This window comes from Nelumbo nucifera, chromosome 2 (genome assembly GCF_055504915.1).
Source record: "Nelumbo nucifera cultivar China Antique chromosome 2, China Antique-T2T, whole genome shotgun sequence".
Taxonomy (NCBI): domain Eukaryota; kingdom Viridiplantae; phylum Streptophyta; class Magnoliopsida; order Proteales; family Nelumbonaceae; genus Nelumbo; species Nelumbo nucifera.
The window spans coordinates 57,779,542-57,804,570 of record NC_142650.1 but is presented as its reverse complement, the minus strand read 5'-3'; the positions used below and the strand labels follow the sequence as shown (position 1 = coordinate 57,804,570).

The window sequence follows — 25,029 nt, the reverse complement described above, 5'->3', positions numbered from 1 at the left end:
CACTTCCCAGCACACAAAAACTAACTACTAGGATAAGCAAGTGTACGGCCAAGCTCGGCCTCTGAGATCCCTCTTCAGGCAGTCTCTCACTCTCCAACGTTAACCCACATAGAGTCGAGCATGATAGGCGAGACAGAGAAGACAAACCTCCAGTCCTGCGTTGCAAATATTAACTAATTGGAACCATTTAAACTCCTTGACTTTCCACCATGGTCTCTTCGGTATCTCTCACTTCCTTATCTCCTTGTACAAATCCTATCCAACAACACCTTCACAAACCCATATTCCTCTGTTCAAGAAACCCACCTCATCTTCTCTCCATTAAATCCTCTGCAGAGCGAGACTCCACTTCTTCTTCTAATTCAAACCAGAAATTGAGTAGCAATGGGTCATGGGTCAGCCCAGACTGGCTGACTTCCCTAACCAGGCCCCTTAGCATTGGCCGTGACGATTCGGGCATACCCATTGCCAATGCCAAGCTCGAAGATGTGTCTGATCTTTTGGGCGGTGCTCTTTTCCTCCCTTTGTTCAAATGGATGAACGAGTATGGACCCATTTATCGGCTCGCAGCGGGGCCTCGTAATTTTGTGATTGTCAGTGACCCAGCTATTGCGAAGCATGTCTTGAGGAACTATGGGAAGTATGCCAAGGGTCTTGTCTCTGAGGTCTCTGAGTTTTTGTTTGGGTCCGGCTTCGCCATTGCTGAAGGCCCGCTTTGGACGGTAATTCTTCATTTCTCGTTCTTGTTATTGAAGTGCATTGAAGCCTTTAAAACTATATATGGTTTCTTTAATTTGCACCATTAGTATTTTTTTGATATATGGGACTGGTTTCAACTTTCAACTGCAATGGCTTATAGCAAGGTTCTCTTACTTGTAATGTTATCGATTGGTGTTAGATTAATGGCTACATTTTATGGGGTATCACAGTGCTTATTAGGACTCTGGATCTCCTGCCCACGCCTACCCACAATACACCACCCCACCGTGAATTGGGAACATCTCCCCCTGCATAATGCTATGCAGAGGGTGAGATGTTCTCCATGTGTGGCTGTTAGGTCCCAATCAGATTCAAGGCAACCAGAAAATAATACTTTCTTTTGGTGAAAGATGGACCAATTGAGAGAGAATAATTCAGCTTTCTCATTCCAGCTAGAGTGGTTACATAAATACTAGTTCCTGTAACAACTTACTCCTAAATGTTAGCTAACTGACCTGAATTCTAGGAAACAAACTCAAAGCAAATCCATGTAACAACTTTCCTAATTACTGGCTAACTGACCTGAATTCGAGGAAACAGAATGTAACAACTTTCCTAATGACTAGCTCTGACCTTGACAAATTCAAACCATAACAGATAACAGAACTTCAACAAATAGCTAGCTGACCAAGTAAATCCAGGAACTTGGGATTTTTCTTAGGAGTGCGCAACAACCTTCTGGGTTTATCAGTGGCTGCGATAAACGTGGGCAGGGTTCTCGTGGGCAGGAGATCTGGACTCGCTTATTAGTGTTACATATTACACTGTTTTGGTTTTTCTTTCCATTTTTTTTTCATTACACTACTGTCGTCACCTGGGGTCGTAGATAGACATGATTATTGAGTATTTATAGGAAAAAAATTCTTCTTTTCTTTTGTCCCTGTTCGAGCCAATTTAAAACTTAACCTTTTTAACTCCTGAACTAATTTTCAATGGAATTAGCAAACAGATTCATCTTTGTTATAAAATAAGACTTTGATAAAGTGACCAAAAATTTGGTAGCCTCTACGTTGTCTCAAGGAGCCTATTAAAGGCTTTGTTTATAATAGGGTTATAAATTCTGTCCTAATTAAATCGTATTCTCCATTGTTCTTTTTTAGTACTAGACTGACTGCCCCGTAAACTCTATCAAATCTGGAACTAAATTTACCCAGTAATAATCATGTTTAGACGAGTTATTGAGTTCCTGAAACCTGGTTAGAGGTTTAAAGAAAGTTGTGGTTGTTCGCAAGGTTAACTTCCCATGGTTGGAACTCATTTTGTTCTCAATATTAAGACGAATCAATTTGAGGAATAACTTTTATTTTTTGATAGGTAAGACGCAGAGCAGTGGTTCCGTCTCTTCACAAGAAGTACTTATCCATAATAGTTGATAGGGTCTTCTGTAAATGTGCTGAGAGGTTGGTGGAGAAGCTCAAACCAGATGCACTCAGTGGTGCTGCAGTGAACATGGAGGCAAAATTTTCTCAATTAACATTGGATGTTATAGGTTTGGCAGTGTTCAACCACAATTTTGATTCGCTTACTGCTGATAGTCCTGTTATTGATGCAGTTTACACTGCATTGAAAGAGGCAGAGGCTCGTTCTACTGATCTTTTACCATATTGGAAGGTAGGTTCTTGCATCAATTATATTCCTATTTCTGTATTGCAAAATCAATACCTTTGGTTCTTTTTTGTTCATGATGCAGATTAGAGCTTTGTGCAAAATCATTCCAAGACAAATAAAAGCAGAAAAAGCTGTTACAGTTATCAGGAGAACTGTTGAAGAACTTATTGTGAAGTGCAAGGAAATTGTGGAAGCTGAAGGTGAATTGATTGATGGGGAGGAGTATGTAAACGACACAGATCCAAGTATCCTTCGTTTCTTGCTTGCAAGCAGGGAAGAGGTCTGTTCATTTTGATAGATTCACGTATTCAATTTCTGAATCATTAATTTTGGTTTGTGATTATTGTCTAGTATGCATGAATGATTACTTTTAATGAAGATCATTACTTGTGCTCAACTCAACTGACCCTTATCCTTTTTGGATTGGCTACATGAATCCTGTTTTGTTGTTCCACTCTATCAATGGCCTGATTTTTGTTTTGAGATTGTCAGTCCTTGGCTTCAATCTACATCCTTTTCAACCTCCATCGGGATCTTTGAGAACCCTCAACTTACATCAAGTTGCTCCTCACTGGCAAGTTTATTGCATTGTAAACTTGTTCTATTAGTCATATATACAAGCTGATTTCTGTCTATTTAGATGGGTGGCATTGTTCATGAAAACTGAAAAGAAGTTCTATCATTATATCATTTTTGTCATTTAGCATCCACTAAAAGAACATTTAAATAATAATCCTGGACATATCTGTATTGTATTTTATGCACCATAATCAGCATTGCATTGTCACAGACATGGGAGTCAGAATATGGTGCATGTAAAAGAGTCTGACTTGGCAAGATGAGAAAACATAGACAAATGGAGATGTTTATGGTAAAATGTATACTATTAATATAATTCATGTTTTTTGAATTCTAATATTATGTACCTACAAAAAATTGTTGCCTTTGTTACTAAGGCTGTGTTTGGTTACAGTGCAATATTATTTGCACTAGTACAAATGCACGGGAGTGCAAATTAAAAAAATGCAAATTCTCGTTTAATCTTGTTTTGGGTTTTACTTTATTCTACTTCATGTCTTAATTTACTTTATTTTTACTGCAATCAAAGAAAATGAGCTAAAATTTCAAACAAAAATAGGTAAGAATTTACACTCAAATCATTTTTACTGCCATAGTTTTGCATCAGTGCAAATTTGTTTGCATTGCAACCAAACACAGCCTAAGGCTCAGTTGGGGAAGAATGCAAATACAAATATGTACAGTGCAAATGCAAGGTTTAGGAATAGAATATACAAGGTTTTGCACCATACATTTTTGTATTTGTACTCTTCCCAAACTGAGCCTAAGGCTCTATCTGGGAAGAGTGCAAATACAAATATGTATAGTACAAATACAACGTTTAGAAATATCGTATATAAGGTTTTGCATTGCACATATTTGTATTTGCACTCTTCCCAAACTGAGCCTAAGTGATGTTTGACACACACAGAAAAAAGGATTAATCTTGAAGATTGGCTGTTCATTTATGTCAAACAAGCTAAGAGATAAAAATGTAACGTTTTGTAGAAGTGCCCTCAAGGGTCCAAGGAGTGTTGGACTTGGATATGTGTCTGACATGACCTTTCACCCATCTAGGAGGGACCATGCAACACTGACCATAATCAATATGAGAAAGAAAGTTTGTGCATACAATTTTGCTTCATTTTTTCTCAGGCAAGAATTGGTTCTGCCTTTTATACTTTCTTCTATCTGTCTACTTTCTCCAACTTCTTCACATGGAACCGTAGCTTGTAGCATCTACCTTTTGCTTGATTATTCAACAACATTTTACTGTAGTGTTACTCTCTGTCCTATTCTAACTGTATTACATGGTCCTAGGTGCATTCTGGTTGGTTCCATCATAGTCCTTGTCAGTTTGATATTTACAATTTCTTTTGTTACCTTTCTATAAGAACAGAGATATGTTATCTTGTTTCCTTACAGAACACTTTACTGCTTTGGTTCACGACATGAGCTTGCACATGTACATACTACATACACAGTGTTTCTTTGAACAGATTTAACATAAATGTTATCACCTCTATACACTATAGTGAGTCTATGTGTTTATGTGTGTGCACAAACACATTAGATTTCATGCTAGATGTAGGCTTTGCCTTCATATGGTTATTATTTATTAATATTTCCATGTACATACACTTTAATTTTTGAATAAATTTGGCATGCATATTGTCATCCACCAGTTAGTGAAAGTATATACATCCAAGTGCAACACATATGTATATCTATGCACATCATCTTAGATTTCATGCTGGATGTATGCTTATCTTGATATGGTTATTATCTATTAATGAGTTTAAAACGTCACTGACCTAATAATTAATTTGCAAATTATTAAACTAATCGTAGTGACAAGAAATGATTGACTTTTTTTTCTTTTTAACATGATTATGGTGTAGTATTTAATTATGAGCCTTGTACTTCAACTTCATTTTCCAAGAAAGGGCTGAGGCTTTCTGGTTTTGTTTGAACTTGATTAATCATTGGTTTTCTCTTTTTAAGTTCTTTGCTTTATTACTCAAAATTTGTTTAGGTTTCAAGTCAACAATTACGAGATGATCTTTTGTCAATGCTGGTTGCTGGCCATGAGACAACTGGATCAGTCCTGACATGGACACTATATCTTCTAAGTAAGGTATTATTCTTTGTATCTTTGGCATTACAGTTTATATTTTCATTCCTTTCAAATGAAAGAAAGGTATTATTCTTTTCCTGGGGTGTTTCTTGTAATTTTTTGTTTATTATTAGTAGCACTTTTACTAGGATAAAAGATCATATGAAATGATAAATGTATACAAAAATGAATTCCTGTCCTTCCTCAATCAAAATGCACTTCATTAGCAAACAAGGAAAGGTGTGCTGGTACCCAGAAAAATTAAAGGAAAAAAAAGGAAATTCGTCAACCCAAAATGACTGACTGAGCTAATCACAATTGGGGGAAAACCTACCACCATGACACTCCAAATCCATCTGGAAATGGTCCTGCTTTATTGGCCTCTTTCACGACTCCTAAAAAAATCCTTCCCTATACCATATTCCCTTTCATACTTGCATTTTAGTCTAACTCAATTGTTACTGCCTCATATGACTCAACAAGATCCCCCATTTCCATTTCTTATATATTTTCCCTTGCTCATTTGCCTTTCTGGAAACGGTGGTTTGGGCTGGAATTAGCAGTTAATGACACCAATATTTTTTCTTTTTGAAGCTGATTGATACTCACTGATTATTGCACTTTTTTTGATAAATGATGAAATTTTATTAGATCGTAAAAAGGTTTGAGAATGAAAGCTCATACAACCCTCAGGGAGGCATGAGTTGCAGCCTCCCCCAACAAATTACAAGGAAAAAACAACACAGGTCACAATTGAGCCCAGAAAAGGTCTTCCCCATTTGCCCCTTTCTTGGCTAACACATCCGCCAAAGCATTTTCTGATCTCCCCACCCACTGTATAGAAGTAGACATATTCCTCGTCAGCCATTTGAACTTCTTGATTTCATTTTTGTAGCACCAAGCAGCATTCTGGGGATTATTCATCCATCCACCACTACCTTAGAGTCCCCTTCAATAATCAAATGCTCCACCCCCATCTGGCTTGCAAAAAGAACCCCTTGTACAGCGGCTAGTAATTCTGCCCTAACAGAATCTCCATGTCCTAGACAACCCAGGTACAAAAGGACTGCCTCTCCATTCCGATTTATCAACACCCCCCCCCTCCCCCCTTAGTGGAGGAACAGCTTGCTACTGTCAACCAATTTCTCCAAAGATCCCTAAAGGAGAATTGCTGAAAGAGCTCCATGGTTTTTAGCCATTGTATTGCCCTATTCAGAACACAATCCTTCAAACCTAGACTGCCCCTCTCCTTTTCTTGGAAGACTCTTGCATTTCTTTCCTCCCATAAGGTCCAAAGCAAAGCTGCCCGAGCACATCTCTACATGACTCTCCCTCTTTTTCTGGGCCAAGAGAAGGCAAAGTGGTCAAAAATCATGTGTACACCTGCCGGTAGATTCCAACGATCCAACTACACCCAAACAACGAGAGGAGCCAAACCCATAACTCTTCCGAGAACAGACAGGAAATCAATAAGTGATAGCAATCCTACCCATGAGCTGTACAGAGAGAACACACAGTTGGGAGAAATACACGAGAGGTCTTCTCTTTTGTAGGTTATCTAAAGTTTTTAATTTCCCAAGGTGCACTTCCCAACAAAAGGCCATGATCTTTGGGGGAATCAGCCTATACCAAACTTCCTTGAAAGGGAACAACTAAGGACCAGGAGAAAGGTAAAGAGACTTAAAATAAGAGGCACAAGTGAAGGTCCCTTTGGGCCTTGGATCCAACACCCTCTTATCTGACTCTGTTGGGTCCAAACAAACCTAATTGAAGAGGGAGAGCAAATCAGTCAAAGAATCAATTTGGTTATCCCTTACCCCTCTATGAAAGCTAAAATCCCAATTCAAAGCCAAAGGAGTTCTCGATGTTGAAACAAATTTTGAGACCCAATCATTTTTATAAAGAGAGACAGAGTATAACAAGGGGAAAAGGTCTTTTAAGGGGTTTTCCCACCCAAACATCCTCCCAAAACTAGACAGAGTTTCCAGAACAAACCTCATACCCAATATACCTGAGAAACTGAGGAAGAGTGTTGTGAGAATGGCCTTCCAAGGTGCTGCTAAATTAGCCTGTCTTGATACACCAGCATCCCACCCATTCTTTGAACTGCCATGGATACTTCCGACCATAACCTTTCTCTCTCCAAAGGCCAACACCAAAGCCATTTCCCTAGCAATGCTAATTTTTTTTTTTAACCACCCTTGCTATGCCCAATCCGCCCAACTCTTTACTTCTGCACACAACTTCCCATCTAACCCAGTGATCATTTTTGTTGTCCCGGTTCCCACAGGAAATCTCTCATTAATTTCTCCAGCTTCTTTGCTTCCCTAGGTGGTATTTATTGCACTTCTTGCAATATATACTTACTACCAAGTGTCAAAGGTAAAAGACAAGTCTGATATGCAATCTAAAAGTGGAATATATAAAATATAAAACATGGAATTTGAAGAACCTGATTTCAGAAATGTAGAGGGTTGTTTCATGTGTAATTATAGTTGACATAATGTTTCAATATTTGAAAACACACATTGAAGTGTCTCTGCTGCATTTTTTTAAAAACAACAATGATTGGTATTTATTTATAAAACACAGTTCCTGCTGTTGAAAGCATTGGTAGTGCATTAAGCTATAATCTGAGAGCATTGTTCTAATTCAATAGACAAGGGCTATAGTCCCATTATTTGATTGGTTTCAATCTTGTCTTATATATACATGATTACATATTGAAATTCAGAAAAATAGGAAGATATTGAAAAATCAGAGAAAATGCTTGTGACATCAATTGTTGAAATTGTTATGGATGTTTACGGTTAAGATTTGAAAACAAAATAGACAATTCCATGTGAATTCCGAAGGCTAGATGTGGACTGAGATTTACACAATTCAGAAAGCCAAGGAGTTAAATGTTTCCAAACTGATTATTGAAGGGGACTCAAAGCTCGTTATTGGTTAGCTCCAAAAGGAGGAGGAGATGGACTGGTGGGAGTATATAAATGAAAAAAGAAAGTTCAGAGACTTGTCTCAAAGAATGGAAATTCAATCTAAATGGATTAAGAGAGATGCCAATAGCTTGGCTGATGCTGTAATGTTTTCTTCTTTTTTGGGGAGTGGGAGCTAAGGGAGTTTGTCTCCCCTCTACTCCTTGTAATCGCTTATTTATTTCTTAATGAAATTCACTAAGTTATTGATAAAAAGAAAAAACGAGTGACCATGAGAGCTTTTTTTATTATTTTTGGGAAGAGGTAAAATGATATCTATTAAGGAACCATGAGAGATATTAATTATCAGAAAAAAGGGACCATGAGAGATATTACATTTTATAAGAGGCTGAGTACTTACATCTAGGCTGAACATCTCATTCACCTGGATCAAGAGATCAGGTAATGAATTTGCAGGGTGTGTAACCATATCTGGAGTAAACAAGACAGCATTATATGCTGGGGAGGGAAATGTTTCCATTCCTTGGGACCTATTTTTATGTACATGTAAAGGGATCATCTTGTGGTATGAGGTAGTCTTCTGTGAAGACTAGGTTCAGCTTATTCTTGTAGGCCTTGTTTTCTTTTCTGTTTTGTACCACCTGTATCTTCTCTTTCTAATTAATAAAGAGTTTTACTCAAATTGCAGTTTAGATCATAGTTTGACATAATTACACTTCTTTATTATGTTTATGTTTTAGAAGTTTCCAAGATAATCAAATCGATTGAATATCCAGAAGAAAAACAGTCTTTTGAGAATAAAGGACTGTTTAGAACAGATGCAGAAATCAAAGTAAAACAACAGAAATCATTCTTCTAAGGAAGAGAAGATGAAGAAGAAGATGGCGGCAATAAGGGTTCAGAGTAAGAGAGTTTCAAACCTTAATCTCTACTCTTACACCCCTAACACTATTTTATTAAGTTAAACTTTAATAATTTACAAAGAGGCCCTTAGTTGGGCAAGAAATTAAAAGAACATAACATAGAAAGAATAGGCCTAGAATAAGGCCCATTACAGCAAAGAACATAAAAGATAAGAAAGGATAAACAGCCTATGGGCCATTCGGCCCATCTTCTCTACACTCCCCCTCAAGCTGAGTATAGATGTCAATCATGCCAAACTTGCCAGTATCATGCTGAAGTTTAGCCTTGGGAATGCCCTTGGTGAGAAAATCTGCTAACTGTCCTTCAGAGGAGATGAAAGGTAGACATACTTCACCAGAAGCCACTCTTTCTCGAATGAAGTGTCTATCAACTTCAATATGCTTAGTTCTGTCATGTTATACTGGGTTGTGAGCAATGTTGATGGTGGCCTGATTATCACAGTATAACATCATTGGCTTGTCATGCTCAATCCCCAGTTCCTCCATCAATGATTTTAACCACAATAGTTCAAAAACTCCATGTGCCATGGCTCTATATTCTGCTTCTGCTGAAGATCGAGCAACAACAGATTGTTTCTTGCTTTTCCAGGAGACAATATTACCAGCCACCAAGCTGCAATACCCAGAAGTAGATCTTCTGTCATCAATGTTTCCAGCCCAGTCAGCATCAGTATAGGCTTCAAGTTTCATATGGCCATGCTTGGCAAACAGAATTCCCTTTCCAGGGGAGCCCTTCAAATAACACAGGATTCGCTCTGCTACTGCCATATGAGTATCCCGGGGAGCATGCATGAATTGGCTGATGCAACTGACAGCATATGCAATATCTGGCCGAGTCATGCATAAATAAAGTTTTTCAATGTGTCTCTGGAAGACTCCTTTGTCTTCTAACAATATTCCATCTGAAGCAGAGAGTTTATGACTCATATCAATAGGAGTAGCAACTGGTCTAGCACCCATCTTCCCTGTTTCAGAGAGCAAATCAAGAACATACTTCCTCTGAGAGATAAGAATCCCATCCTTGGATCTAGCAACTTCTATGCCAAGGAAGTATCTCAATTCCCCCAGATCTTTGATCTCAAACTCTGTATGAAGGAAAAATTTGAGATCATTAATTCCTGAAACATCATTACCAGTCACAACAATATCATCAACATACACAATCAGGTAAACTGCCAGGAACCCTCTCCTCTTCACAAAGAGAGTATGATTAGACTGTGTCTGTACATAGCCAAAGTTAACAAGGGCAGCCCTAAACCTCTCAAACCATGCTCTAGGGGACTGTTTTAGTCCATAAAGAGATCTCTTCAGCTTGCATACCTTTCCTTTCATATCTATTTCATACATCCCTGGAGGAAGAGATATATAAACCTCCTCATGTAATTCTCCATTCATAAATGCATTCTTTACATCCAATTGATAAAGTGGCCAGTCAGAGTGAGCAGCCAAAGATAGAATAACTCTCACAAAAGTCATCTTGGCAACAGGGGTAAAGGTCTCCAGATAATCAATCTCATATGTCTGTGTATAGCCTTTTGCAACCAGCCTAGCCTTGTACCTCTCAGTGGTGCCATCAGCATGATATTTGATAGTAAAGACCCACTTACAGCCAACTGGATCCTTCCCTTCAGGAAAATCAACCACTTCCCAAGTGTCATTCTTGTGCAGGGCATCAAACACAGACCTGGGAATAGGGTTAGAGGCAACAGAAGAAAGGTAGGCAAAATATGAAGGAGAAAGCAAATTATAAGAAAGGTGTTTGGAAATGCAATGTGCAGTACACTTCCTTTTTCCTTTCCTAATAGCAATGGGGATATCAAGGTCTGGGAATGATGGCTCCAAAGGGGTTGAAACAGTACCTGTTGTCTCATCTGTAATTGGAAGTGCATGAGGCTCATGTGTTGTAGGGGAAACAATCTGCTCATTTCTGAATCTTTGCCTTTGATACATCCTAGGATTAAAGAGAGGACGAGGAGGTAAAGGGGGAGGAACACTGGGATAGGAAGAGTGGAATGATTGATCCTCTCTTGATTCATTTGAAGGAGGAAGAGACTCAGTAAAAGACTCAACTGGGACAGGAAGAGGAAGAGCAAAGACCTGCGACAAATCCTCCCCCTTTGGACAATGTCCCTCCATAGAGGAACCATAAAAGGAAGAAAGCTCATCAAAGGTGACATCCATTGTGACATATCAAGTACCAGTCTTTGGATCAAAGTAACAGTAACCCTTTTGTGTGGGGGAATAACCAAGGAAGATACACTTGTGGGTTTTTGGTTCAAATTTATGTCTTTGGACACTAGGAATATGTACATAACAGGTGCAACTAAAGACACGAAGAGGAATAGAAAAAAGCTCATTGTCCGGATGAAGGAGACTGAAAGGAGACTTAAACCCCAAAACCTTGGATGGCATACGGTTGATAAGGTAGGTAGCAGTGAGGACAGCATCACCCCAAAACTTTGTAGGAACATGTGAGGCAAACAAGATACTTCTTGCAACTTCAACAATATGTCTATTTTTCCTTTCAGCAACTCCATTCTGTTCTGGGGTCCTAACACAGGACAAGTTCTTCTCAAAATATTCTTTTGCATTGTCAGATCTAAAAATTTTAATCCTGGTATCAAACTGGGTTAGGACAAATTCATGGAATTGCCTTACAAGTCTGGGAACTTCATCACGGGATTTCATCACGAATATCCAAGTAAACCGAGAAAAGTCATCAATGAACAAGATAAAACATTTGTAGCCACCCATAGAGGGTAAGTGGTAAGGCCCCCACACATCAAAGTGCACAATATTAAAAGGAGAAGATCTTTTATTACTCAAGGGATAACTATTTCTACAATGCTTTGACAGCTCACAAGACTCACAATGAAGACTGGACAAACTAATTCCCTTAAACAGTTCAAGGAATAAACAACTCAATGCAGAGAAAGAAAGATGACCCAAACGAAAATGACATAACATGACTAGACTGATAGACTCTTTAGATATAGACCCAAAAGCAGCTTTTCCAGGTTGTTCAGGGCACTGCCCCGAAGTATCAAGCAGGTATATTCCATTCGCCTCATGGCCACTCCCAATCACCTTCTGAGACTCCAGATCCTAAAAAACACAATAGGAAGGGAAAAAGGTTACACAACAGTTTAATGACTTAGTTAGATTACTTAAAGATAACAAGTTTGTATTTAGTCTAGGTACATGAAGAGCATGAGGTAGGAACAGGGAATCTGTAGCCTTGATGGTTTCCTTGCCGGAGATAGAGGCAAGAGAACTATCGGCTAGGGTGATTTTATCACGTCCAGGAAGTAAATCATATGAAACAAACAAGGTAGAAAGGTTGGTCATATGATCAGAAACACCTGAATCAATAATCCAAGGGATACTACGATTACCTAAAATGGTTGCATGATTGGCAGAAGCCTGTATACCTGAATGAGCAAATGCAGAAGAGGCTGAATTTTCTGAAGGGTTGGAAGAAGAAGTCACACCCTCTAGGTGACTGATCATCCTCCCAAACTTCTCATATTCTGCTTTCATGGCTGCTAACTACGCACTAGCTGTCATCTCTTCAATATGGTATGTAGAGAACATTGATGTGGGCCCCACATCTGTGGTCCCACTCTGTCCGTAGAGTAGAATGTATCTAGTCACAGCTGTGGTCAATTTGTTATTCTGTTATTCCTAGTTATTTATTTTTCAGTTTTATGTTGTTATGTGTTAGCAGTTATGATGTAAACACCAAGGGCAGATATGTCCTTTCATGTAACTAGCATAACATATAAATATTAAATTAAAGTGGCGGCGGCAGAATATTGAGATTATGTTCTTCTCCTCAAAACCTGTGTTCTACTGCTCTCTCACCACTCCTTCTTCTACTTCTTCACTTTCTCTTCTCATCGAACCTGAAGTTTCTTAGTGATCAAGACTGATAGCAGTCTTGAACAACTACATGGTATCAGAGCCAAGTTAGGGTTTCTCATGTGAGCCTAATACCAGCCGACCACATGAGAATCTCCTAGGACTAGAAGCTAAAAAGGAGGAGTTCGCAGACTGATTCTTGGAGATCGCCAAAAGTGTTAGCAGCTATTAGAGACTTGCTAGGGTTGCAGAGTGTTGGTGGTCAGGAAGGATCAAAGAAGACTAGGGTTCGGGTAACCCTAGAAGGCAGCGAACAATTTTTCCTTGTAAGTTGTTTACTTTCTAAGAGAAGTTCTATCAGAGAAGATAGGTTGGACCTATCTGGAGGGGAAGGCCGAACCATTCTAGGGTTTTCTCTCTTCGATTCATTAGGGTTTTACAGCAAACCCTAGGCCGAACTGTCTCAATTGTGTTTCTCTCTACTCTAGGGTTTGAAAGTGATCTTGCGGCAAGCCCTAGGGTTTGACTGAACCTTGTGATCTACCTAGAGCTGCCCTTAAGTTTACTGGTAGGTTTGATCAGATTCTAGGGTTTCTTATTAACCCTACTGCAAGTCTATCTATACAGTACTGTTTGGATTGTGCAACTGAATTGTTCACTTTAAGGACTGATTAAAACCCTAACTTTCCCAAGCATATCAGATTTTTTTTTAAGCTGTTTTCAGAGTCCTAAGGGGTTAGAGCTCTACGGACAGCTACTGTTGTGTTGGCTAGTTGGTTTCAGATCAGAATTATCCCAGTTTTGTGCACATACACTATGAATACAGATCAGGCCCATACTGTTTTTGATTGTGATTGGTAGTTCAAGTGCTATTTTGAGACTTGACAGAAATGGAGTTTAAAAATCAGGCAGAAGGCAGCCTTGGGAACATTAGTTATGGTAGTGTTTCTGAAATGGGTGGTCAGATTACGACCGTAAAGTTTGATGGATCAAACTATTTGGAATGGGCCCAATCAGCCATGATGGCTATTGGTGGAAGAGGTAAATTAGGGTACCTCTTGGGAGATATGAAAGAACCTCCCAAGGGAGACCCGACATATACCAAGTGAATTCAAGAAAACTACTTGGTTATGACATGGCTGTGTAATTCTATGCAGCCTCATATTAGCCGGAATTATTTGTGGGCAAAGACAGCTAAGGAGATATGGGATGTTATGAAAGAAACTTATTCCCAACCCCTTAATGTTGCCAGAGCATATGAATTGAAATGTGAAGTGAAAAATCTTAAACAAGGAGAGAGACCAGTTTCGGTATATTTCTCTACCTTGCAGTCCTTGTAGCGTGAGATTGATCACTTAGAGACTCTTGAGTGGGAGAGTCCCAGAGATGCACAGATATATAGAAAGCAGGTTGAGACAAACCAGGTATTTGAGTTTCTGGCAGGCCTAAATTCAGAGTATGATATTGTCTGACAACAGATTTTGAGTAGAGACAGTGTGACTCTCTCTCAGACATACTCATTTGTACACAGTGAAGAGACCAGAAGGAAGGTTATGATGCAACCTCAGCCCCCCACACCAGCCTTTGTAGCGGTCACACCCAAATCAGGGGGTGATTCAGAGAAGGACAGGAGGAAGGAAAACAAGAAGGATGTGGTATGTGAACATTGTAAGAAGCCCAAACATACAAAAGAAACATGTTGGAAATTGCACCCTCACTTGGTTCCTGCGAAGTTGAGAAACAAGAAGGGCACTGCTCATGTAGCCGTGAACACTGATTCAACATCCTCATCTGGCACAAAAGGAACATCTTTAGAGACCTTAGCTGCAAGTTCGGGCTGCCCTAATACAGCTAGAAAAGGAAGTTGGAAATTTAGCTCAGCCACCGCAGTCTCCATCAGCCCCTACTACATCTGCCTTCGCACATTCAGGTACTCGAGCTTCAGCCTATCATGCCTCAGCTCCAGGTACTACTGAACCTTGTTGGGTAATAGACTCAGGTGCATCTGATCACATGACTAGCTTGCCTTCATTGTTTACTACTTACCATTTGTCTTCTAGTAGGGATAAAGTATCTATTGCTGATGGCTCCCTGGTTCCTATTTCTGGGAAGGGTGACATCAAGTTATCAGATACTATCTCCCTGTCATCTGTCTTGCATGTTCCTAAGCTTGATACTAACCTTCTTTCAGTCAGTAGTATTACCAAGCATATGAACTACTCGGTAACCTTCTTCCCTGACCGATGTGTTTTTCGGGACTTGGAGACGAAGAAGGTGATTGGGACTGGCCGTGAGACGAATGGGATCTATCTGCTCAGGGAGTGGTTCCGTCAGGGAGAGCCAGTTGAGAAGATGTCTTTTGTTTCTCAGAGTGTGAGTCCGGTTATGCTTTGGCATAACCGATTAGGTCATTTGTCTTTTCGGTCTTTACAGAGTCTGTTTCCTGCTTTATTTGAGTCTATTGAGTTGTCTCAGTTACAGTGTGAAAGTTGTGAGTTTGCTAAGCATTGTAGAAAGCCTTATTTATTGAGTAATAAAAGGAGTGGTAATTCTTTTGATATTGTGCATACTGACGTTTGGGGGCCTTACCATATACCTTCCATGGGTGGGTACAGATATTTCTTGTTATTTGTTGATGACCATACCCGTTTTTCTTGGGTTTATCTCATGCGTTCATGAGATGAGGTACCTTCCTTGACCCAAAATTTTCACCAAATGATCCTAACCCAGTTTGATGCCAAGATCAAAGTTCTCAGATCTGATAACGCAATGGAATACTTTGCTAAATCATTGACATCTTATCTTCTTCATCATGGGGTTATCCACCAGAGCTCTTGCCCTCATACACCTCAACAGAATGGAGTTGCCGAAAGGAAGAATAGGCACATTTTGGAAGTGGCTAGAAGTCTCATGTTTACTTTCAATGTTCCTATTCGCTTCTGGGGTGATGCTATCCTCACGACAGTATACCTTATTAATCGGGTTCCTTCCAGGGTCCTTGATATGCGATCTCCATTTTCCCTTCTGCACCCACGTGAGGACTTGTTTTCTATTCCCCTTAAGACATTCGGTTGTACTTGCTTTGTTCAGCTTCTCGGACCCCATCACTCCAAGTTCGAACCCAAAGCCTCCAAATGCATTTTCCTTGGTTATGCACAAGCTCAAAAGGGTTATTGTTGCTATGATCCTGTCTCAGGGAGGAAGTTTGTCTCCATGGATGTCACTTTCTTTGAGGGGACACCCTATTATCCTCAGGTTTCCCCTCAGGGGGAGAGTAGTGAGAGTGGGTGTTTGAGTCCTTGTCTTCAGGGGGAAAGCAGTGAGAGTGGGGGTTTGAGTCCTTGTCTTCAGGGGGAGAGCAGTGAGAGTGGGGCAGTTCTTTTACCTATTCCATTGGGTGATGAGAGCTGCAATCAGGAGTTGAGGGAGAGCTACAATGGTGAGGGTGGTCAGAGGGATCAGGAGTTGAGGGTCTATCACAGGCGGTGTAGGCAGGTTGATCCTGATCATCAGCAGTCCAGGCCAGCTCCAATCTCATCTACAGCTCCAGGTCCAGGTACTACAATCCCAGGGCCCACAGAGACTTCCCCTATCGTTGCCATTTCACCTCCTACAGATGATCTTGACCTTCCGATTGCAGTCCGTAAAGGGAAACGACATTGTACCACATCTACAGCCCACTGTATTTCCCATTTTTTATCCTATGATCGCCTATCTCCTACCTACAGGTCCTACCTTAGTTCCATTTCCAATGACCCTATTCCAAGAACAGTGCAAGAAGCCCTATCCGTCCCGGAATGGAAATATGCAATGCAAGTTGAGATGGATGCCCTATTGAAAAACAACACCTGGGAGGTAGTTGATCTGCCTAAAGGAAAGAAACCAGTTGGATGCAAATGGGTATTTACAGTGAAGCATAATGCAGATGGATCTATTGAGAGGTATAAAGCTCGGTTAGTTGCAAGAGGGTTTACACAGACTTATGGCATAGATTACTTGGAGACCTTTGCACCGGTAGCCAAGATGACCACTATTTGAGTCCTATCGTCCCTTGCAGCAAGTCACACTTGGCCTTTATACCAAATGGACGTGAAAAATGCCTTTCTGAATGGAGATCTGCAGGAAGAAGTTTACATGCGTTTGCCTCCTGGATTCTATGATGCAGAAATAGGTAATAGGTCTGCCGGCTCAACAAGGCTTTGTATGGTTTGAAACAGTCACCTAGGGCTTGGTTCGATAGATCAGATTGGCTCTTGTGAAGTTTGGTTATGTACAGGCCTAGTCAGGTCATACCCTATTCATCAAGAGGGTGGAGTCCTCCTTGACACTACTGGCAGTATATGTTGATGATATTGTGGTCACAGGGAATGATAGCCATGAGATTGAGTCCCTTAAACAATTTCTTCATCAAGAATTTGAGGTGAAAGACCTTGGTGTACTCCGGTATTTTTTGGGTATTGAGGTTAGGTGTCAAGCCTACAGATACACCAATTGAACAGAACCATAGAATTAGTGCCAAGAGTGGGGTGCTTCTTGAAGACAAAGTTATGTTCCAGCAATTGGTAGGAAAGCTCCTATATCTCTGCCTCACTCGGCCAGATATTACTTATGCTGTTAGTGTTGTCAGCCAATACATGCATTCTCCTAGAACCACACATCTTCTTGCGGCAGAAAGAATCTTAGCCTACTTGAAGAGATGCCCAGGTAGGGGTATACTATTCAAGAACAACAATCACATGAAGGTGGAGGTCTATACGGATGCTGATTGGGCTGGGAGTGTTGATGACAGAAGGTCTACCTCAGGATATTGTGCCCTTATGGGAGGAAACCTTGTCTTCTAGAGAAGTAAGAAACAAAGTGTTGTCTCCCGGTCAAGTGTTGAAGCAGAATACAGTGGCTGAAATCCTATGGCTAAGATCTCTACTTGAGGAGTTGGGTATTGAGTATGAGAAGCCCCTGATGCTGTATTGTGATAATCAAGCCGCCATTAATATAGCACATAATCCAGTACAGCATGACAGAACCAAACACATTGAAGTTGACCGCCACTTTGTACGAGAGAGGGTCTCATCTCAAGAAGTATGCCTCCCTTACATCACATCTAGTATGCAACTAGCGGACATCCTCACTAAAGCCGTATCAAGAAAGAAGCTAGAAGCGGATCTATCCAAGTTGGGAATGATGAACATATACTCCCAACTTGAGGGGGAGTGTAGAGAACATTGATGTGGTTCCCATAGCTGTGGTCCCACTCTGTCCATAGGGTAGAATGTATCTAGTCACAGCTGTGGTCAATTTGTTATTCTGTTATTCCTAGTTGTTATTTATTTTTCAGTTTTATGTTGTTATGTGTTAGCAGTTATGATGTAAACACCAACGGCAGATATGTCCTTTCATGTAACTAGCATAACATATAAATATTAAATTAAAGTGGCGGCGGCAGAATATTGAGATTATGTTCTTCTCCTCAGAACCTGTGTTCTACTGCTCTCTCATCACTCTTTCTTCTACTTCTCACTTTCTCTTCTCATCGAACCTGAAGTTTCTTAGTGATCAAGACTGATAGCAGTCTTGAACAACTACATGGGTACTTGTCACTATCTGGACCAGCAGCAGCATTAGCACTCCCTGCCCTTTTATTATCATGCTTCTTCTGAAATTGAAGAGGTAGAAGCTCAGGATGTAATTTCCAACACTTGTCTTTAGTGTGTTTTGGCCTTTTACAGTACTCACAGACAACCTCTTTCTTCCCTAAGTCACTTGGAGTCCCTGCATCCCCTTTGGGTTTCACTCCCATATTAGTAAAGTGATCATTTAGACCAGCCCCTTGAACCTGGACAATCCTTCTGCTCTTTTCACTACTTACCAAGGCATATGCTTGTGATAGTGAGACACTATCCTTGGATAAAATATTTTGTTTTGTAATATCATACTCTGGATTTAGTCCAGTTAAGAACTCAAACACCCTGTTTCTCTCAACTAGTTTTCTGTAGGTCTCTGCATCATTAGTGGTGTCCCAGGTTACAGCTTCTATCAAATCTATTTCTTGCCACAAAGACTTCGGTGTTGAGAAGTATACAGCTAAAGGTTTCTCCCCCTGTCTTAAATTCTTCTCATCACTTCTCAACTTGTAAGCTCTAGCCACATTTAATTTTTGGGAATAGGTTTCAGCAACACTATCTCAGATTTCCTTTGCTGAATTCATCCACAAATAGTGCTGACTAATCTGTGGCTGCATTGAGTTCACAAGCCACCCAATAACAGTATAATTTTCTTGCATCCACTTCTCATAAGATGGATCATCTTCTGAGGGAGCCTTTTTGCTCCCAGAGATAAAACCCCACTTTCCTCTACTACAGATATGAATTTTTACCGATTGTGACCATGCCAGATAATTAGTTCCATCCAGCTTGACTGTGGTCACAATCAGTAAAGAGTCAACAGAGGCTCCTGGAACCTGCCTAGATTCAACAACATTCTTGTTTTCAATCTCTGAGGAGTTCATCTCTTTAAACACTTCAAAAGGATTTCAATCAACTTCAAAAGACACCGAATGAAGATGGAACAAAAACTGTGTTAAGCCTACCTCAATGCAGCAGTACCACAAATTTGAGTCACACCCGAAAGCTGGGAGAAACAGAAACAGAAGCCGCACCTTGTAGACTACACGGAACACCAACCAACTTGGTTCAGTCTTCAAGAAATAAAATCAGAAAACCTCCAAACACTGAGCACCCAGTCCAAACACCCTGCGGAGCTCGCAAACAGATTTCTTTAGGAAACTAGGGTTTCGGGTAGTACACTGGAATCAGCCAAGGAGGCGACACAGTCAGTCCCCTTCTCTCCAGAAACCACTAACAACTGGGCAGAACCGAGACCTCTAACAGTCCGTACGGTTCAGTTCTCCATACACACTGTGTATGGGAAAAAAAAAAGGTGAAAAAGAGGGAAAAACGAGCCTGCTCTGATACCAAGAAGAAAAACAGTCTTTTGAGAATAAAGGACTGTTTAGAACAGATGCAGAAATCAAAATAAAACAACAGAAATCATTCTTCTAAGGAAGAGAAGATGAAGAAGAAGATGGCGGCAATAAGGGTTCAGAGTAAGAAAGTTTCGAACCTTAATCTCTACTCTTACACCCCTAACACTATTTTATTAAGTTAAACTTTAATAATTTACAAAGAGGCCCTTAGTTGGGCAAGAAATTAAAAGAACATAACATTAGAAAGAATAGGCCCATTACAGCAAAGAACATAAAAGATAAGAAAGGATAAACAGCCTATGGGCCATTCGGCCCATCTTCTCTACATATCCTAAGGTCTCTTCATAGGCTATTCTAAGGCTTTTCTATGTTGACCCTAGTACAAGTTTGGCTTTTTTGCTTCCTCTTACACATTTTCCATTTATTGACATATTTTTCAAATAACAAAATTTCATTTTTGTAATTTTTGTTGGCTTTGTATACACAAGGACCCAAATATACAGACATTTGCATTTCTTTTCCTTTTTCTAAGAAGGTAAATTCTATATTGAACTCACAATTGTATTCAAAAGAGGAAAAGAATGTGAAAGACTAGCCCATACACAACAACCTTCTAGACAATGGGATCACTGTTAGGCTTTGGAGGCAAAAAGTAATGGATTAAATCATTGGTAGTGATGATAATGAATTTCACCAGAGGTCGAGATGTTGTTGTGGTCCAAGTCAATGTGAGACAAGAAGAAAACTTGAATGAGTGGCTGAAGGTTTTGGAGGTGTGCCTCATTGGTAGGTTTGTGGGCTCCGAGTTGGAGAAGGAGATGGTTGAGGCCTAGGCAAAGCTTGAATGGGGTAAGAGTTCTGGGTGTGATAAATTTGGCTGGTGGCTTGCTCCTGTTTATGTTCCAGAGCAGAGACGATGTGGCTTGGACTTTGGAGTCAGAGAAGGAGAAGATGAATGTAACTTAAGGTTAGGCTGGTGGTTTCCAGCAGCAGGGGCAGTTCTAAACGGAAGGAGAAAATTAGTGGTGTGGTGGGAATTCCCCTGCATGCTTGGGACCATTGACCTTCAAAAAGATTGGAGACCTCTGTGGAAAATTTTTGAGTTTTGATGTGAGAAATAGGAGTTGGGAAAAGATAGATTTTGTGAGAATTCTTGCGGAAGTTGAAGATTTAGCTGAAATCCCAAATGATGTAGAGTTGCACTTTGCAGGGGAACCTTATGATCTGTGGATCTTTTTGGAAGGGGAAGACCAAACCTTCTGGAGGGTGGAGAGGAGTTCTGTATTTACTGTGGATAGTTTGGAGATAAGGAAGTAGGAGGAAGAGATTGGGAGGGAAGAGGTTCTTCTTGCTGGTTAGGCTTTAAACGGGAAGATGAAGGGATGTCCAGAGGTAGAAGACAATGGGCAGGAAAGATCAGGGAGTAGAAGGGTAATTTCAGCTGGAGGGGGGAGGTGGTTTTATTTAATGAAGGCCACGTGGCTGGGGACTTTGGGAGGAGGGGGAAGTCAAAGAGGCTATTGGGGAGCTTTAGAGACAAGAAGGTGAAAAGTCTTCCCTTGTTGTCAAAGGACTTAAAAGGTCAAGTGAGGACACCTTTTTTATGGGAATTGCTTAGTTTCAAAGTTTGATTCTCGAGCAAGTAAAATAAGAGGTCCTAAGAAGAAAGGTGTCAGGGTTAAGGCTTATTCTGATTTTAAGGTGAAAGAAGTCTCGAGGAGGGAACGCTGAAGCAGGTGGAGGGAACATTGGTTGCCTTCAGGATGTGGAGAAGGGGGCTATGGATTATTCTAGAAATGGAGTGGTCTCGATCGTGGAGGCAAAGGAGAGAGTTAAGAAAGGAAAGGCAGTAGAGGACAAGGAAGAAGGGGCGGATGGGATATAGACAGTAGTTAAGGTTTGTGATGTGGCTTCTGTTCATGTCGAACCTACTTTGAACAAAGATACGTTTAATGAAAACAGTGAGACGTCTTTGGTTGCTGAAGTGGTGGTTGGAAAGCTTGGTGTAGATTTGGCGTAGGAGGATAAACCGAATCTGATGATTCATTGTTGAAAAAATCAAGACCTTCAAACAAAACCCATTTAGTGCATGTGGGGTTTGGTCCAACTAACAAATTTAAAGAACTGTACAAAAGAAAAGGGAGTAAACCCAGATTCCCAATATTTGATGCGCTGGCTGGGGAAGGTCAGAATGCACAGGACCTTGAAAGGAGTTTTGATTTTCCATTGAATATTCTTCCTGGGGGGAGGGGGGTGGATTTGAATCAAAGTGGACATTTGGTAGGGAGAAGGCACAACAAGGAAGAGTAGATTTAAGTGTGCTTGTTGATAGGGAGGTGGAGGTTGGTAAGTCTTTGGGTCTATTCTTCTTGGGAGGTGAGGCTTTTGCAAGAAGAGCTTTTGAGGAGTATGAGAAGAGGAGGGATGAGTCTTAAGACCAGGGTTGGGGAAGGGGGAGAAATTTGGAATGAGGAAGTAGGGAAGGAAGGTTGTTTTGATGATGAGGTATGAGATTGTTTGCTTAGGTGCTGTCTCTCGGGGTGATCTGAGCTGTTGAAAAGGTGTTTTTGCCAGTTGCATTGCTGTCTTCTTATTGTTTAGTTGGAATCTGCTTGTTTTGCGTTTGTTGGGTGGTGCTATCTTAGCACCTTCTTGATTGTAGTCAGTGTTTTTTTTTTCTTTAATAAAATTCCTGTTCTTTTATTTTCAAAAAAAAAAAAAAAAAACTTGTACTTATAATGAATTTAAAGAATGTTAAAAGAAAACAGTCCCTGATGTTACTGATAAAAAAAGTCCCTCATGTTGGGTTGGGTCCTGCCACCTACTTTTACAAAACCATCTCATTTTTCATGTTTTCCATCATATAAGTTTTCTGTTCAATCTTTTGACAGGTTACCTTGTGTTTTTATGCTAGTGAAATCAGTACTTTGAACCTACATTGAACCATTTCTTGGTATGCCTTACCTGCAGGATAAATCCTCTCTGACTAAAGCACAAGATGAAGTTGATAAAGTCCTTCAGGGAAGGCCTCCTACCTATGAAGATATAAAAGAGCTGAAGTACTTAACACGTTGCATAAATGAGTCATTACGTCTATACCCACATCCCCCTGTAGGTTGCAAGTGTTTTCCTTATAAAGTAAATGATGAGGAGTTTTCTTTTTGCAGTAACAATTGTTTCTGACAACGCCACTTTGCAATATTTGCAGGTGCTGATAAGGCGGGCTCAAGTAGCTGATGTCCTTCCAGGAAATTATAAGGTTAATGCCGGTCAAGATATAATGATATCTGTGTATAATATACACCATTCCTCACAGGTATGATCCTGTATTTTTGGATTGTTATTTTTGTTATTTATAGCAGTAGCAGAAACTGCCTATAATTTTGAATCTTGGGCACCAAAACTTGGTGAGTCTAAATATGATCTAACACAATTTAAACTGGGTCAAATTTCAATGTGTGAGCTCTGCAAAAGTAAGAACTGGTACAGGAATTGTAATTTTTTGGTTAAATTTGCAAATTGTAATATATTCACTTGTATGGTTGTGTTTCTTAAGGTTTGGGAGAGAGCAGAAGAATTTGTTCCAGAAAGATTTGACTTGGAAGGGCCGGTGCCTAATGAGACTAACACTGATTTCAGGTATTTGTTTGTCCTAGATATTTCTAAATATGGGATCAAGACTCCTTTCTGATTCTAGATCATTATTTATCTTCCCATCTTGGAATAATTGAATTCTTCAGTAATTTGAGTCATTTTTAATGTACCTATATCCAAGAGGAGCCAAGATGGAGTCCTTGGGAGGATTCACTGGATTGTCCCGGGATATAAACTTTGAAATAGAACATTTCAGTTGAGGGATTAACAGGATACATTGGGCTTCCTGGTAGTATACGCATTTGTACAGAAGCTACTGTATTGGGCTTTATATCTCACCTTCCAAGTGTTACAGTAACATATGCATCATATCAATCCCTGTGAGTCCGAATCAAGTAATTTTAGCCTGATTGACGGCTCAAAAATGTCCTGTCATGAAGGTTCTCATTAAAGCTCATCCCTGATTTCTTTCTGTGAACAACCAACTATTCTCCTGCTCCATCATAATTCATCATCCTTGGGAGTATCTAACTTTGGAGAACTTATATTGTAGATTCATTCCATTCAGTGGAGGTCCTCGAAAGTGTGTTGGCGATCAGTTTGCTTTGCTTGAAGCAATTGTTGCACTTGCAATTTTTCTGCAACACTTTGACTTCGATTTGGTTCCTGACCAGAAAATTAGCATGACCACAGGAGCTACAATTCATACAACCAATGTAATAATACTCAACTACTTTTTTTTTTCATGATCCATGTTTTGAAGAAAGCTAGAGAATTTCTGGTGTTATTTTTTGTCATTGCAATGATGAATGACTTTGATGCAGATATATTTCAAATGATGTGTTTTAATGGGAATCATTGTTGCAGGGTTTGTATATGAAATTGAGTCAACGGAAAACCCAGCCTGCATTGGTTTCATCCTCTAGGTGAGTCCTTGTAAATTTGTATGTACATCTCCACATTAGTTTGTTATATAATACCATACGATAGGAACAAACATCAATTTTGTGTATTTTGATGTTCTTGGCAAACCATTCTCCAATTCAAATTTATGTTCTATTATTTCATCCATCTGATAGATGGATAGATAGCAGTATAGCACATGCATTGTTCTGAGTTAAATTAAATATATCATCCTCACAACGAGCAAGGCAAGTAAATACAAAATCTTGAAAATAGTTAGTAGTATATGTTTAGCATGCATACTTTCCATTTTGATTTTCACAAAGGCATGTCAGCTCTCTCAGCCTTGAAAATTTTATTGCAAGTCTTATTTAGGCTGTGTTTGAATTGTGGGGCAGATAGGAAGAAGGGCATGGATTCCAGGATTTGGTGGATAATGGAATTGCTAGCCTTCCTAATTATTTATTTTCTATTCCATTGATGAAACACACATTGAGTACAGTAGTTTTTATTCTCTGCACAACTCATTTTACAGAATGAGAAGAAAACACAGAAAAGTGGTGGATTTTGGAAAATTTTCTGTTCCATTTTCAAATTTTCCCCATAATCCATATACAGGCTTACTGAAAATTTGCTAGAGAAAAGATGTAACCATCCAACTGATTTGAAGTATGGATTAATATAGGAGGTTTAATATTTCATACCTCATGGAGCTCTTACATGTAATGATTTGCTATCAATTATCATATGAAATTATGAATGAATTACCAAATAGATTGTGGACAA

General features: G+C 39.8%; 1 protein-coding gene across 3 annotated transcripts; it reads left to right on the top strand.

Annotated features, from left to right (window-relative positions):
• On the top strand, positions 1-25,029 carry LUT1 (Cytochrome P450 superfamily protein). 3 transcript variants are annotated; one of them, XM_010243350.3, is made up of 10 exons: positions 1-722; positions 2,074-2,370; positions 2,450-2,647; positions 4,961-5,062; positions 22,717-22,857; positions 22,955-23,062; positions 23,303-23,385; positions 23,894-24,056; positions 24,208-24,266; positions 24,642-25,029. In XM_010243350.3, the coding sequence occupies exons 1-10, from the start codon at positions 210-212 to the stop codon at positions 24,643-24,645; spliced, it is 1,668 nt and encodes a 555-aa protein (XP_010241652.1). In that variant the 5' UTR covers positions 1-209; the 3' UTR covers positions 24,646-25,029. The 3 variants fall into 3 exon arrangements, with proteins under 3 accessions (XP_010241652.1, XP_010241651.1, XP_088755211.1); XM_010243349.3 differs by having other exon boundaries at positions 24,646-24,859; XM_088899085.1 differs by lacking the exon at positions 24,642-25,029 and having other exon boundaries at positions 24,208-24,433.

Coding starts and splice junctions, on each gene's coding strand:
- LUT1 (XM_010243349.3), top strand. CDS start 210: ATGGTCTCTTCGGTATCTCTCACTTCCTTATCTCCTTGTACAAATCCT. Junction 2,648..4,960: donor TGCTTGCAAGCAGGGAAGAG/GTCTGTTCATTT, acceptor AAATTTGTTTAG/GTTTCAAGTCAACAATTACG. Junction 24,057..24,207: donor CTACAATTCATACAACCAAT/GTAATAATACTC, acceptor TCATTGTTGCAG/GGTTTGTATATGAAATTGAG.